Raw genomic sequence first — 14693 nt, 5'->3', positions numbered from 1 at the left:
TTTGGGTCAACTCTCAAAATTGGGAATAAGAAAACTGGCATTGTTGGGAGAAAAATCGTTCTTACTGAAGCATGAACTGGCTCAGGCAAGCAAATAGCGGGAGTCGGCACAGGGAGTGTGTGCTGCGGGGATGCGTGGTGGCGTCACCTTCAAAACTAAAGTGGTGCCAGGCGGACAGATGAGTCCTTGATCTTGTTTCGTGATCTTGTTTCCATTTGACTGAATTGTGAACCTTGTCTTCACAGTCTTGCCACTTTCCTAGTGAGGCTTTTCTGAACCTGGAAGGAGACATCTAGAAATCCCAGCTTTGCTGTGTAAGGACCATTAGCTGCAAGTCAGTGGAAGTCTATAGAAAGCAGTGTGAATTCCATAGTGGTCTTGACTTAGCAAGGATTTGGGACAAGTCTAAAACTTCAGACTTACTTAAAGCTTTGAAACATGTTAACTGCATGAAGTATTAAACATTTCGAACTTCTTTAGCCTTTGTCATTTTGTGACCCAGGTATTTCAGTCTGTTGTATGTCTCCTGCTTTTCCTTGTTTTGCTAATCAATCAGTCATCCTCCTTGAGCTCCACTGTTTTCATTCTGGGCATCCAATCCAGCCTTTCATAGTGTGTGCTTCGTCAGGCCCCTGGTTCACATGCTGAGTGCCTTATAAGCCTGGCCAGCACTAGTATATTCTCATTAACAAACAAACAAACAGTCGGCTTCATTTGGGAGGGTGCTTCACTTTCAAAGCTACCCAGTATAATGCATACAATGCAGTACAAGCGGAACTCAGAAGTAGCACCTGAGCTTCAAATAGACTCTCCTGATCATTCTACTGAATAAGATTCTCCACATTTAAGAATCAATACAGGATTGACTTGCGAGGATAGTGTATAAAAATGGAATCGTTTTTCTATATTTCTGAACTGAAACCAAACTCCTCATATCTAATTGTAGTTATTCAACATTATCAGAATCCCTATTTTGGCAGAACAGACAAAAGAACGTGTAATGTACTTTCTGCTACAGCCATTACAGCCAACTAGATCTGAGTGCTGCCGCTAGTAAGTTAATTGAATAGCCAAGTTATGTTGTCCTTACCCAAGTAGACAGTGGAAAGGAATAATGGCAGAGGCCATGATGCGAGTCTGGCCACAGCCATGCATCCCATCTGTGGTGATCTTAGTCCTGAGATCACCTATGTCCTAGGCCATGAACTGAATCATGTACTAGTACCATATCTGACTTCATAGCTTTCCAGGGGAAAAGACTAGGAGATCCGGACACGACTAGGCATATGTCCTCAGTCACATAAGCTGTGCTGCATACACTTTGCACTACACAAGGTTGCCCTGGACCTTGACCTGTACTTACTTCTAAATGTTACAATAAACCTTTTGGTAAGGTGCTGCCTGAGAACTGCTTTGTTTGTTTTCCAGAGGGATCACTGCTCAGGCTTTTTTCCCCCCGATAATTTGAACTATTTGACGATTCCTATTTGGTTTGTATCTTAGACAGCCCTGCCTTCCTGATAAACAGCAGGTCACCTTCTCATGTGTTCTCTGAGGCTGTTCATTCACATCTGTAGTTGGACTCCTACTGTCTTCTTTACTGCTCCTGACCTGCACTGCTGCTAACTCAAATCCTTCCTTTTCCCCCAGAAAGCTGTGAAATCAGATATACTACATGATTCAATTTAGTTGAAAAAGTCCAATCTTGGCCCTCATTTAGCTAGAAAACCACAAATATCTACTGTCTTTTAAAGTTTTGAGACTTGAGATATAAAAGGAAACAGACCAACATCATAGTGTTTTATTGACAAAACCATAGGAAAAGGCAGTTTTAGGATGTAAAGTAAAAATGGTTCTCTGAAGTATCTACACAAACATGAATTCTGAAAAGCTTTCATTAAAATCGTATTTCATACAATTATAAACTAATGAGGAACAAAACAATTTTCAACTTCTCCATAACCCAGACTGAGCTTGATTTATGCTTGCCATACAAGAAGCAGGAACTCTTCCCAGACAGGGTGGTGGCTCCCACACGGCTGACAGCCAGGCTTGGCTGTTACCTAAGCCCCATCTTCCCAGTCGGTGTTCAAAACAAGGGCACAAGGTCTGGCTTTTCAAAAAAACCGTACAGATTCCAAGAAACTTTTTTTTTTTTTTTTTTTTGAGACAAGGTCTCATTCTGTCACCCAGGCTGGAGTGCAGTGGCCTTTCACGGCTCACTGCAGCCTTGACCTCCCTGGCTCAAGCAATCCTTTCACCTCAGCCTCCCGAGTATCTGGGACTACAGGCTTGTTCCACCCCGTGTTACCCAGGCTGGTCTCGAACTCCTGGACTTAAGCAATCCTCCAACCTCAGCCTCCAAAGCGCTGGGATTATAGGTGTGAGCCACCACACCCTGCTAAAAGTTCACATTTAATATTCTTTTTTAGGTCTCATAGTGTACTGGTTTATATTCTTACTACATCTTAGATTCTCTTGTTACCCTTTGAAAAGATAAGTGACTACAGCACATTTACAAAGTGACTGCCATCTCCACCTTTTGTGCTTGGGGAATGTGTGGCAACTGTCTACTAGAAAAAGATCAGGCCTCCCAACCCTTTCAAGGGCAGCAAACCCACACTTTTATTTGGATAACATGGCTCCCTTGCTGTAAGCAAATGTTTTAGAACTGAATTTTTCGTTGTTTTTTTTTTTTTTTTTTTTTTTTTTTAAGCACAGAAGTTCACCAGGGCTAGTAGAAAACTTCAAGTTAAGAAAATAACTCTTGCTGGGTGCAGTGGCTTATGCCTGTAATCCAAGCACTTTGGGAGGCGGATGCGGGCAGATCACCTGAGGTCAGGAGTTCAAGACCAGCCTGACCAACATGGATAAACCCCATCTCTACTAAAAATACAAAATTAGCTGGGTGCAGTGGCGGGTGCCTATAATCCCAGCTACTCAGGAGGCTGAGGCAGGAGAATCACTTGAACTCAGGAGGCGCAGCTTGCAGCGAGCCGAGATCGCGCCATTGCACTCCAGCCTGGGCAACAAGAGCGAAACTCCATCTCCAGAAAAAAGAAAGTTAAGTCTTTAATTTTCTTAAATAATCCTCATATGTACTGTCCACATTGTGGAAAAACCGAAATACGCAGTCTGGATACTGCACTGAGATTTCGGCATACTGGCACAGACACAGCTATGTCGCAACTTACAGACTACAACAGACAACAGGCTTAACTGTAAGAGGTTTACAGACAAAACTTTACATAGATGTGCTAGAAGAATTCCAAACTGCTGTCAAAGAGAGTATAGGAATCGGTCTGAAGAGAACTCCGCCCAGTCCCTTCTGTGTGGTCACTGCAGCTGCACTCTGTATGCACCTATCAGCAACTTAACCTGTTGAAAGAAAAGAACACAGGTGTCAGTACAGATCCAGATTTCCCCTCTCTTACAAGAAAAAAACCACACATGGCCAACATTTGCTTCTATTATTTGGCAATATTTTCAAGTTGCTTATCAATTTACATTGTTAGATCATTGCCATTTTAATTCAAGAAATAATTCCAAGTGCTCATAATTTTATATTACTGTTTTATTAGAGAGACTATTTTGTCCAGCTTCCTTTCATACAAGAGAGGCCAGGGACTGGCCTAAAGACATACATTTGGCAATTCCATACCAAAGCCTAGATCATGATTCAGATGGCTCCATCCTCTAGAGAGGCATTTTTCTCAGCTGCAACCTAGTCCTTTTCCTGCCGCATTATTATGTCTAACACATTGTAGACTGAGAGACGGTGCACCTAGCATCACTACCCTAGGGAGTGCCTGTCTCTAGGACAGGTACACCAGGATTCTTGGAATTTCTTTTCTAATGTTGATAAAGTAATCTGGAGCAACAACTTGAGTAGTGACACTAAATGTGAAGAAAGGACTGTCACCTTGGCAGAGGGTGCTTCTGTCAATCTTATGAAGAGTTTATTGGGACCTGCAACAGGGCTGAATGAGTAAACAAAATGACTGTCCTACAATGGAAAGAGAAAAAAAAAGTCAGTGTTTTCAAACTTAAACCAGAAACCCTTAAAACACCAATGATGTAAAAGAATCATAGATAAGTTTAATTTTTTATTTCATAAGTCAAGATGTTGTGGAGGAGGCCAAGGCGGCCAATCGCTTGAGCCCAGAAGTTTGAGACCAGCCTGCCAACATGGTGACACCCCGTCTCTACAAAAAATACAAAAAATTAGCCAGATGTGGTGGCATGCATCTTTAGTCCCAGGTAGTTAGGAGGCTGAGGCGGGAGGATTGCTTGTGCCTGGGAAGTCAAGACTCCAGTGAGCTGTGATCTGCGCCACTGCACTCCAGCCTGGACAACAGAGCGAGACCCTGTCTCAAAAAAAAAGGTGATTTATTTTTCCCTTGATTTATTAAAAATATACAAATGACAGAATCAATCTGGGAAGCTGGATTAGAATGCACCCAGCAATATACAGTACAAGTGTTAAAATGTCTATATCTAGCAAATTTTACTTAATTCAGTCCAAGGAAATAATTCTAAAAGTGGCAAAGTAATTATGTACAAAGAATCTTTGAGATCATTAAGAATTTATATTCAGAACAATGCTGGCCCCAAGACAGTATGGTGAGCACAATTTAAGGCAAAAAATAAGCAGGAAAAATTCCCACTGACAAAACAGGATAATTTTACTTTATGGGTATTGCCTCATTCCCAACCACTGTTACTGGATCGTTTTCTGAATGCTTATATTTTATTAAGATACAGGAATTTAAAATTAAGTCATCTGTGCTTTTTGATTAGAAGAATGTACTTTTCAGTAGTGAAATACAGAGTATCTTACCAGAAAAACAGGAAGCTGAAATTTATCATTCAGAACTACAGCTTGTACACTACACGGTCCACAGAGCCGAGCAATAACTTCTTTACCCAAAAAGTTTGCATGGAAGATAAACAGCAGGATGCCAGAGCCTGAAAACGGGAGGTGTGTGAATTACTTCAAATGCAACCTTCAGCCCCCAGAGGAACACTCAACACCAGATGGAAGTGGGCCCCTGAGCTGGGCCTGGTCAGACAGGCATCACCCACTCTTGCCTGGAGGCTCAGAGGAGGCTGGCCCTCTCAAAGCTTGCGTCACCTGGCATTTTTCAACCACAGAACTCTTTTTACCTTTTGCCCAAGTAATCTCTACTGACAGTTCCTGGAAAAGACTTACGTATGATTTTCTACACTGAAGTTATTAAACTGGTATTTAAACAATGCTGCTGAATGTGCACATGTCCCAGGGACATTCCTGTGGTGGGCATCTTTGGGTGTGGGCCTGAGTGGTTTTCCATTTTCTTCCACATACTCTTTTGCCCCTTCCAATTTTTCTGATTAATACATAATCAAAAATTGGCCAGGCACGGTGGCTCATGTCTGTAATCCCAGCACTTTGGGAGGCAGAGGCAGGCAGATTACTTGAGGCCAGGAGTTCAAGATCAGCCTGGCCAATATGGTGAAACCCCCATCTCTACTAAGAATACAAAATTTAGCTGGGTATCGTGGTGGGCACCTGTAATTCCAGCTACTTGGGAGGTTGAGGCAGGAGAACTGCTTGAACCTGGGAGGTGGAGGTTGCAGTGAGCTGAGATCGCACCACTGCACTTCAGCCTGGGGAACAGTGTGAGACTCCTCAAAAAAAAAAAAAAAAAAAAAAAAAGTTGGTGGATGCAGACATTGTACACATGCTGAGAAAACTGCAGGCCCAGCAGTTGTAGATGTCATTGGGGGCTCAGGTTCACCAGGGCCAGCTCAGGGCATCGTTCTCTGGTGCTCCTACCTGGCAATGCAGATGGTCCACCTGAATAATCAAAACTGTAAATTATTGAATGGGCACAGTGGCTCACGCCTGTAATCCCAGCACTTTGGGAGGCTGAGGCAGGCGGATCACCTGAGTCAGGAATTTGAGTCCGGCCTGGCCAACATGGCCCCATCTCTACTAAAAATACAAAAATTGGCCAGGCGTGGCAGTGGGCACCTGTAGTTCCAGCTACTCAGGAAGCTGAGGCAGAAGAATCACTTGAAGCCAGAAGGCAGAGGTTGCAGTGAGCTAAGATCATGCCATGCACTGCAGCCTGGGTGACAGGGAGAGTCCATTTCAAAACAACAACAACAACAACAACAAAAACCTGGTAAGTTCTCTCAACACTAAGATATTACAAATGGCTCTTTCAGGGGCAGGGCTATATGTTCTTAAACACATTTTCCAGGAATGAATACAAACCATTTACAAAATGGGGAACAGGGGTTTCTAAGCAAAAAAAGCCAGAGCCCGGCTTCCTCCCCTCAGCAGACGGCACTGCCTCCACGTCTGCCTGGCGCCACGTGTAGAGAGGGCCAGCCGCAGCCCTGCCTAGAGAGGGTCTGTCGAGCAGAGGCTAGAGAGGAAAGTGGCTTCTCCATCTCTTTCCACTCAGCTTTACTATGGGGCAAGACTATTTTTTTCTTTTTCAAAGGACAAAGACTATTACAAACAATAAAATTCAGGGAAAAAACATTCTAGGCTTAGAATCTTGACGCTGAATTTTAATAAAACTCATTGAGAACTAGTGTGATTATTAAGACCTAACTTCCATGCTCTATATGGGTGTTAAAACAGGGATGGGGGTGTCAGCTGGATGTGTCTTCCACCAGAGTGGCTCTACTGTTAACCGGTCTGCAGAATTATTACACATAACGGAATTTCCTTAAAGTTTTGTTCAAAGAAAGGATTCTGTCTAAAAATCTGTTAATATAGTGTCACACTTCACATAGAAAAGTGTGAAGGGAGGCATAGGCTTACCTTCTGGTATGTTCTGTGGGGGTTTGTAATTGAAATCTGTTGAAAAATCTGGACCCTCACAGAGTCGATGACATGCGATTGGAAAAACTGGTTCTAGCAGAGCAAGGCGAGCTTCAAAGTAATCCTTTATTGTCTCTTCTGCTACTCTTGAAAGTCTAAGAAAAAAAAAAATAGTACGTGTTGTTAACATTAATGTAGAAAAGAACCACCAGCCCGTCGAATACCAGTGAGGGCTTCCCAGGCCAACCTTCCAAAGACCTGCAGCTCTGCCTGCCTCCGCTTTCCAGCTGTACTTCCACCTGGCACCTGACACCCGTGTTATCTGTCTTGTTGTCCATCTCAGTGGAACTGAAGTTCTAAGAGGGCAAGTCTCTTCCCCCCACTGCCATTTCCATCTCTCCAGCCTTTAGAACAGTGCCTGGCACAAAGTCTATGCTTAATACATAGTTGTCTAATGAATCAGTGGAAAATCAGAAAGGGGAACCCCTCAGTACTAGGCAAATCAGGAAAGTGGGTCACTCTACTTGCTGGATCTATGCAAACACCCCATGTGACCAGAAGAGTCGGGACTGCAGCCATCAGCAGCACTGAGTGCAACAGGCGCGGTCCCAGAGGCCCACCCGAGACCTGCTACGTAAACACCGCCTTGAGTTTGCTACTGTCTGATATATGCGAGTTTCTGATATGTGTTGCCAAAAGAGTTCTTAAGTGATAGAAATACTAAATTGTGTTATAAGTATGAACCTGCAATAAAACAAAATATGATTTAGAATTTATTTGAAAAAGAATGAACTTGAATAAACTAGTAAATCTTGACAACCAACAACAGAATATTAGTCAGTGCTAAACAGAAATGCACTATCAAGACATGGAAGGAATCTCGGATGCCTATTGCTAAATGAAAGAGGCCAACCTGAAAAGACCAAATAATGTGTGATTCCACCTGTTCTGGAAAGGGCAAAATATGAAGGAATTAAATTACTGGTGGTTGTCAGGGGCTGGGGGAGGGAGGGATGAAGAGGTGGAAAACACAGGCTTTTTAAGGCAGTGAAACTACTCTGTATGACACTGTGATGAGGGATGGATGTCATTATGTATTTGTCCAAATTCATAGAATGTGTAACACTACGAGTGAACCCTAATGTCAATGCTGCGCTCCAGAGGATTATGCCATGTCCCTGTAGGTTCCCCAGCTGTATGTCCCACTGTGGGTGACTGGGATCTCGACAGTCGGGGAGGATGGCGGTGGGGAGGCTTGGAAATCTGTACCTTCCACTCAACTTTGCTGTGCTTTAAAAGTGTTGCAAAAAATAAAGTCTATTAAAAAGAAAGACAAATGTTTAAAGTTTCTTTCTTTTTTTGGTGGCGGGGGTCGGAAACAGAGTCTTGCTCTGTCGCCCAGGCTGGAGTGCAATGGTGTGATCTCAGGTCACTGCAACCTCTGCCTCCTGGGTTCAAGTGATTCTCCTGCCTCAGCCTCCTGAATAGCTGGGGTTACAGGTGCGCACCACCACGCCTGGCTAATTTTTGTATTTTTAGTAGAGACAGGGTTTCACCATGTTGGCCAGGCTGGTCTCAAACTCCTGACCTTAAGTGATCCACCCGCCTCGGCCTCCCAAAGTACTAGGATTACAAGCGTGAGCCACTGCGCCCGGCCAAGTTTAAATGTTTTTAAGAAAACCTTTGCCAACCAAATTAAGAGCGTACTTTAATATTTAAGGAAGATACTCCCAGATAGGCCAGTGTTAAGTTTGAAATTTTTTGAGAGTTAAATAACTTGCAGAAAAATAATTCATATGCCATTTATTAAATCTGTGATCTACTGGAAACAAAACCATCAGGACTTGTGCTGGATGTTTTTCGGAGCAGTTACACACAGGCCACTCCAATTATAATGTGTCCACATAAACAGATGCATGACATGGGACTTAACCATGGCACAGTCGCTTCTCACTTACGTCTCTAAATGGTTCTTCAGCAAGTCGTACACAAGCACATTGTTAGACTGCTTCGCAAAGTGCAGGGCACTATTCTGGTGCTTTGACAAAATATTGCAGTCAGCTCCACATTCAATTACGAGTCGTACGATGTCTGAATTTCCTCTTTTACAGGCCTATGCCAGGTAAAAAGGAGTAACATTACTTAGCTGTAAACTGTGGCATGGGTGCTGGTCCCTTCTCCATACACGCCTGGGGGTTCTGTGCAGAAAGGGCACAGGCCAGGAAAGAAGGATAGAGAACTTCTGGGGCCCGTCAGGGCACAGCGTTAGGAGTCACACAGCATTGCTTAAATGCAAGTGGGGAGTATCTGACTCGGGCCAACATAAAAATCTGTGTGCTACGTTCAGTTAATATCTTCACTGAGTTTTCAGGAAATGGGCAACTTCAAAAAGGATGCTTCAGTCCCAAGACAGAACAGATACCAGGCCTTGCTAAGCAGTCCCCTGTTGCCCTCTGTCCATGCCACGCTGTCCCCCGTGAGCCAGCCCCTCAGCAGAGGCACAGAGATACGCAAGCCTGGCCTTCACTGTAGACAGCTTTGTCTCAGGAATCTCAAAAACACCTCTCAGGACCACAAAACCACCTCAAAATGTCCCCAGCTGCTGCTTTAAAGGAGACAACCCAAGCACAGATACGAATCTGAATCTGCAAATCTACGATGGAGCTGTGGCAGTGTCTCTGTCACTTATTAGCCACATGACTTCAGATAAGTCCCTTAATTCTTCTGAGTCACACGTTTCCATTTGTGAAAAGGGGATAAGGGTGCCTGTGCCTCCCTACCCTGTGAGGCAGATGCTGGGGCAGCAGCGTCACTTTGCAGAGCAACCTCCAGGAGCAGTGGCACTCCCGCAGCCCTAGGAGGAACCGCCACACCACCCCGACAATGGTGTCAGCCAGCGCTTCTGGCAGGGGGAGCTCTGCCATCAGCGGAGCCTGGGCAATGCCTGAGACCTTTCTGGTTGTTACCCTGGGCGTCCAGTGCAGAGGTTGGGGACGCCATCCAGGACAGGCTCGGGACAGAGCGAATGGCCCACACTGCAGCCACGGGGAGGGTGAGAGGCCCTTCTGGGACCAACAGAGCCTGCAGTGACAGGCAAGGGCAGTCCCTCTGCACCTGCCCACTCTGGTAAGGACCAATGTTATACACTTTTTCCTCAGATGAAAAGGTTTTTATTTTAATTTCTGAAAATCACTATGTTTACATCTTCTCATTCTAAAACTCAAAAAACCTTCAACATGCTAAATCCTGAAAGCAATTAAAATACAGCTTTTCAGGAACAAACACTTAAATAAACCTCATGGCAGATAAAGGCAGTCTATTGAATTCAGACCCAGTGAAGTAAGTGCTACATGTCCGCTCAGGGAAGAAATGCCACGCCCTCCCCAACCCACTTCCAGAGCCATCTCCCCTCTGCACCCCACTCCCCAACTCAACGCATGTACCTCAGCAAGGCACACAGCCCTGAGGTGCTGACCCGGGGCACTCCTGCCTGCCTTCTGCCAGCTGTGTGGGGGAGGTGCTGCCAGCCCGCAGACCACTTCCTCCTCCTCCTCTGCTTCTCCCCATGCAGCCTCTTTCCATCTATGGCCCTTTTCTCCTTTCCAATTTCCCATGGATGACCCTACTCTCAACCTATGGCTACAGTCACTGTTGCAGAGCTGGACAGCAACAAACCTGAACCTCCAGCCCACACCTCTCTCCTGAGCCTAAATGTCCCTGTGAAATGTACAGAGGTGGCATCTACACGACCCAACGCCCAACTCTCCCAGCTGTGCCACCCGTGCCCCAACTTAGGAAATGGGATGCCCAGGTGTCACCTCCAGTTACCAAGCTCTTACCAAGTGGGCACCTCACCCACTCCATCCCTTCTGCCACTCCCGAGGTACAGACTTCTGTTATTTCACGTAATCTGGAGACCCTCCCAACAAGTTTGCAAACTATCTTCTTCTCAATCTATGCCCCTTCTGTACTAAGAAGCATTAAAATACACAAATGAAAACGCTCTAATCCAAGTCTACCCTTCTTCAGCTTCAACCTTGCTGTGGCTCCCCAGTGCCCTCAGGACGAACTCCCTAAGGCTTGGCATGGGGGGCTCGTGTGCCCACCCACCTCTCTCATGCTCTAAATGCACCTGCGTGGCTGCAGTTCAGGGTACACCTGGTCATCTGTCACCAAGATGATGCTTGCAGAGGCCACCTCTGCTCCACACAAGACAACCACAGAAACAAATGAAGGGAAACAAAGACAAACCTCAGGTTCCCAAACAAAATGAACATTTCCATGAACCAAAAGGAAAGTGCTTGAGGCCAGGAGTTCAAGACAAGCCTGGACAACACAGTGAGACCTTGTTTCTAATAAGAAAAAAAATGACTGGGTGTGGTGGCTCGCACCTGTAGTCCCAGCTACTCGGGAGGCTGAGGTGAGAGGCACTTGAGCTCTGGAAGCCAAGGCATCAGTGAGTCATGATGGTGCCACTGCACTCCAGCCCGGGCGACAGAAGGAGACTGTTTATGGGCCTCATGCGGCAGGAGGACAAGGGACAGGTGGTCCAGGCCATCAGAAGAGGGTTCACAGTGAGACTTGGTGCCAGGTGCCCTGCAGACCCAGGGCCTGGCTGTGCTCTTTTGCTTACTGGGGACAGAGGCTGGAATGGGCGCTGTGGGCAGGCCCCCACTTGGCTCAATGGCTTACATGGAGCCAAGCATCCCAGGAAGGAAAGAGGACAGGTGCCCATGGGAAGCTGAGCCGGCCACCACTGACTGGGTGTCTGGACCTGCTATATCCTAACAGCATCCTGGGCCAGGAACCCACAACTGCCGCAGAGGAACCAACCAGACCTGGCAGGGCCCCCTAAGACAAATGCCAAACTGCTGACCTTTCTCTCAAAACCTGTCTGCAAACCACGTTCCAGAATACAGGAACAAGCCCGAGGCGACAAATTCACCAACATAACATGACGAACACACAGAGTGCACAAGGAACTCCGTCCCACCCCCAGGCCTGCACCTTCAAGGCCAGCAGCCTCCCTGCTGCTCCAGCTGCGGCTGGAGTGTTCCCTCCCGGCTGACTTGACTGCCGTTTAGGACAGTGTGGCACCTGCCTCATCCACCCTAAGGATTGTCAGGGTCCCCAGGGCCCAGCTCGGAGCACCTCCCTGTGACCTCATGGCTCTCTGTGCCTGTTCTGATCACACCACTGCCCACGCTGAGCTCTCACTGCTACCCTGCCAGCCCGCTTCTCCTTCTCCCCTGCAAGCGGCTGGACTCCAAGACTGTCTTGGTACCCACTCTGTTCTCAGTCCCCAGCACAGTGCCTGGCAGTGGCAGATGCCAACACGAGCACCTGCCAACGTACTGAAGAAAGGGACGACCCGCAGGAGGGATTTACCTTCATCAGTGCGGTCTCACCATTGCTTTGCTGGACATTTACAAAAGCTCCCGCTTCCAAAAGAATAGCCACTGTTGTTAAAAAGTTCTATGAAAAGAAAAAAAGGCAAATTTAATTTCCCAAATTATTTGAAAGACAGTTTTCAGATATTTTGAAATTTTTAGTCATCAGGAAAAATACCCAGCAGGTTCTATCACAAGTGGTTGTGGCTGCAGCATTCCCGTGGGGTCACGGAGGTGAGCCCCACCCCACAGAGGCCCAAATGTGGCCACTCACTGTGCTGCCAGCAACTGCTACCTGAATGGAACCGCTAGCTCCAACCTAAGAACCTCTGCATATAAATCCTTTAAAAAGATAATATATGGAAACATTTCAATTAAATTAACCGAAAGGAATACAAATACCATTTGAAAAAATTTTAAATTATCTAAGATTAAAATTAATATTAGTACTTTAATCCGAGTATTTTAATATAAATTACTTCCAACGAGATAAATCACATTTTGAAATGTGATTACAATGTACTACTGATGATAAATCCATTCATTCCATGTCATAGATCAACTGAAACATGAAATTAAAAAGTTACTCCAGCTGGGTGCGGTGGCTCATGCCTGTAATCCTAGCACTTTAACCGAGGCAGGAGGATCACTTGAGCCCAGGCTGGGCAACACAGTGAGACCATGTCTCCAAAAAAATTTTTAAAATTAGCCAGGTGTGGTGGTACACACTTAGTCCCAGCTACTTGGGAGGCTGAGGTGAGAGGATTGCTTGACTCCAGGAGTTTGAAGCTACAGTGAGTTGTGATGGTGCCACTGCACTCCAACCTGTGTGACAGAGTGAGACCTTATTTCTAAAAATAAATTTTTAAAAAGCTATGGGACTGTGTGACAGCCGGGCGCGGTGGCTCACGCCTGTAATACCAGCACTTTGGGAGGCCAAGGCAGGCGAATCACGAGGTCAGGAGATCGAGACCATCCTGGCTAACATGGTAAAACCCCATCTCTACTAAAAATACAAAGAAATTAGCCGGGTGTGGTGGCAGGTGACAGTAGTCCCAGCTACTCAGGAGGCTGAGGCAGGAGTGAACCCGTGAGGTGGAGCTTGCAGTGAGCCGAGATCGTGCCACTGCACTCCAGCCTGGGCGACAGAGCGAGACTCCGTCTAAAAAAAAAAAATAAAAAAGCGATGTGACCGTGTGACTGCTATATTTCACTACCAAAGAGATCCTCTCAGTCCATTGGCAGGAGTACCATGAAAGCTCTGAAACTGATGCATGAGAAGCCACAAACCTTCTCTGCAGCATGAATGAGGGCGGTGGTCCCGTTCTTCTGCCGACCGTTCACTTTCGCACCTTTTGTGATGAGGAGTCGCAGGAGGTCGTCCTGCCCTCCCGCAGCGGCAAGCATCACCAGTGTCATTCCACTGGAATCCTGTGTTGGTTTTGTTAAATAAAAAACGTGTTAATCTTTAGTCAGAACAATTTCAGAACCAAGTCTTCTCACTCGAGATGTTTCAATGTGAAATCACTAATAGGCACTGATTTAGGCATCTATTTAGGATTTTCACTAAAATATCCCAACCATCAGAAGCTACTAGCTTTTAGAGTATCCTTTCACATATGAATGTTTGCATAAAACTTTACAACTTTCCTCTATAGGCCTACCTTGTTTCACTGAGCTTTGCTTTACTGCACTTCGCAGGGACCGTGTTTTTTACAAAGGGAAGGTTTGTGGCAACCCTGCCACAAGCACGTTTATTCACATCATTACCCCACAGCATGTGCTCATTTTGTGTTGTTGTGTCGCATTTTTTAGCAATAAAGTGTTGTAAATTAAGATATATAGGGTTTTTAAAAGATGTAATGCTATTCACATTTAGACTACAGTATAGTGTGAACCTAAATTTTATATGCACCAGGAAACCAACAAATTTTTGTGACTCGCTTTATTCCAACAGTCTGGAACCAAACCCACAATATCTCCAAGGAATGCTTCAATTTTTTTTGTTGGTGTTGTTTTTCTTTCTTTCTTTTTTATTGAGACAGGGTGTTGCTATGTCAGCCCAGGCTGGTCTCAAACTCCTGGGCTCAAGCACTCCTCCTGCCTCAGCCTCGAGTAGATGGGATTACAGGTGCACGCCACCACGCCCAGCTCTCATTTTTGTATCTTCTTTGTTTTTGTTTTGTGTATTAAATCCTAAAGGCACATGAAAAGTTTGCACCATATAAAATGAACAGTGAATTTTTGGGGGGCATACGATCAAATTTTCTACCTAGAAAATCCAAAACAAGTAACTTAAAAACTATAAGAATTTCACTAAATAACTAGAGTCACACACACGTATGTGTACAAAGACATCCATAGCTTTACCATCGACAAGCAATAACCAGTTAGAAAACAAAATGTAAATGAGAAAAGACTCTAATGACCATTATAAAACATATAGGCATACATCTATAGGAAATGTGCAATGTGTATATGAA

General features: G+C 45.3%; 1 protein-coding gene across 1 annotated transcript in view; it reads right to left on the bottom strand.

Annotated features, from left to right (window-relative positions):
• Positions 1–1787: 1787 nt before the first annotated feature.
• MPHOSPH8 (M-phase phosphoprotein 8) overlaps positions 1788–14693 on the bottom strand; it is a 66129-nt gene continuing 53223 nt past the window's right edge. The window contains exons 9-15 of the mRNA XM_054447211.2: positions 13501–13641; positions 12209–12295; positions 8779–8933; positions 6821–6975; positions 4841–4968; positions 3923–4006; positions 1788–3378 (exon numbers count right to left, since the gene is read on the bottom strand). Of these exons, the coding sequence (XP_054303186.1) occupies positions 3337–3378; positions 3923–4006; positions 4841–4968; positions 6821–6975; positions 8779–8933; positions 12209–12295; positions 13501–13641 (792 nt within the window). The 3' untranslated portion in view covers positions 1788–3336. The remainder of the gene's footprint in view (positions 3379–3922; positions 4007–4840; positions 4969–6820; positions 6976–8778; positions 8934–12208; positions 12296–13500; positions 13642–14693) is intronic.

The sequence above is a fragment of the Pongo pygmaeus genome, chromosome 14 (genome assembly GCF_028885625.2).
Source record: "Pongo pygmaeus isolate AG05252 chromosome 14, NHGRI_mPonPyg2-v2.0_pri, whole genome shotgun sequence".
Lineage (NCBI taxonomy): Eukaryota > Metazoa > Chordata > Mammalia > Primates > Hominidae > Pongo > Pongo pygmaeus.
The sequence above is the reverse complement of the archived record's forward strand: the minus strand, read 5'-3'. Positions and strand labels throughout refer to the sequence as shown.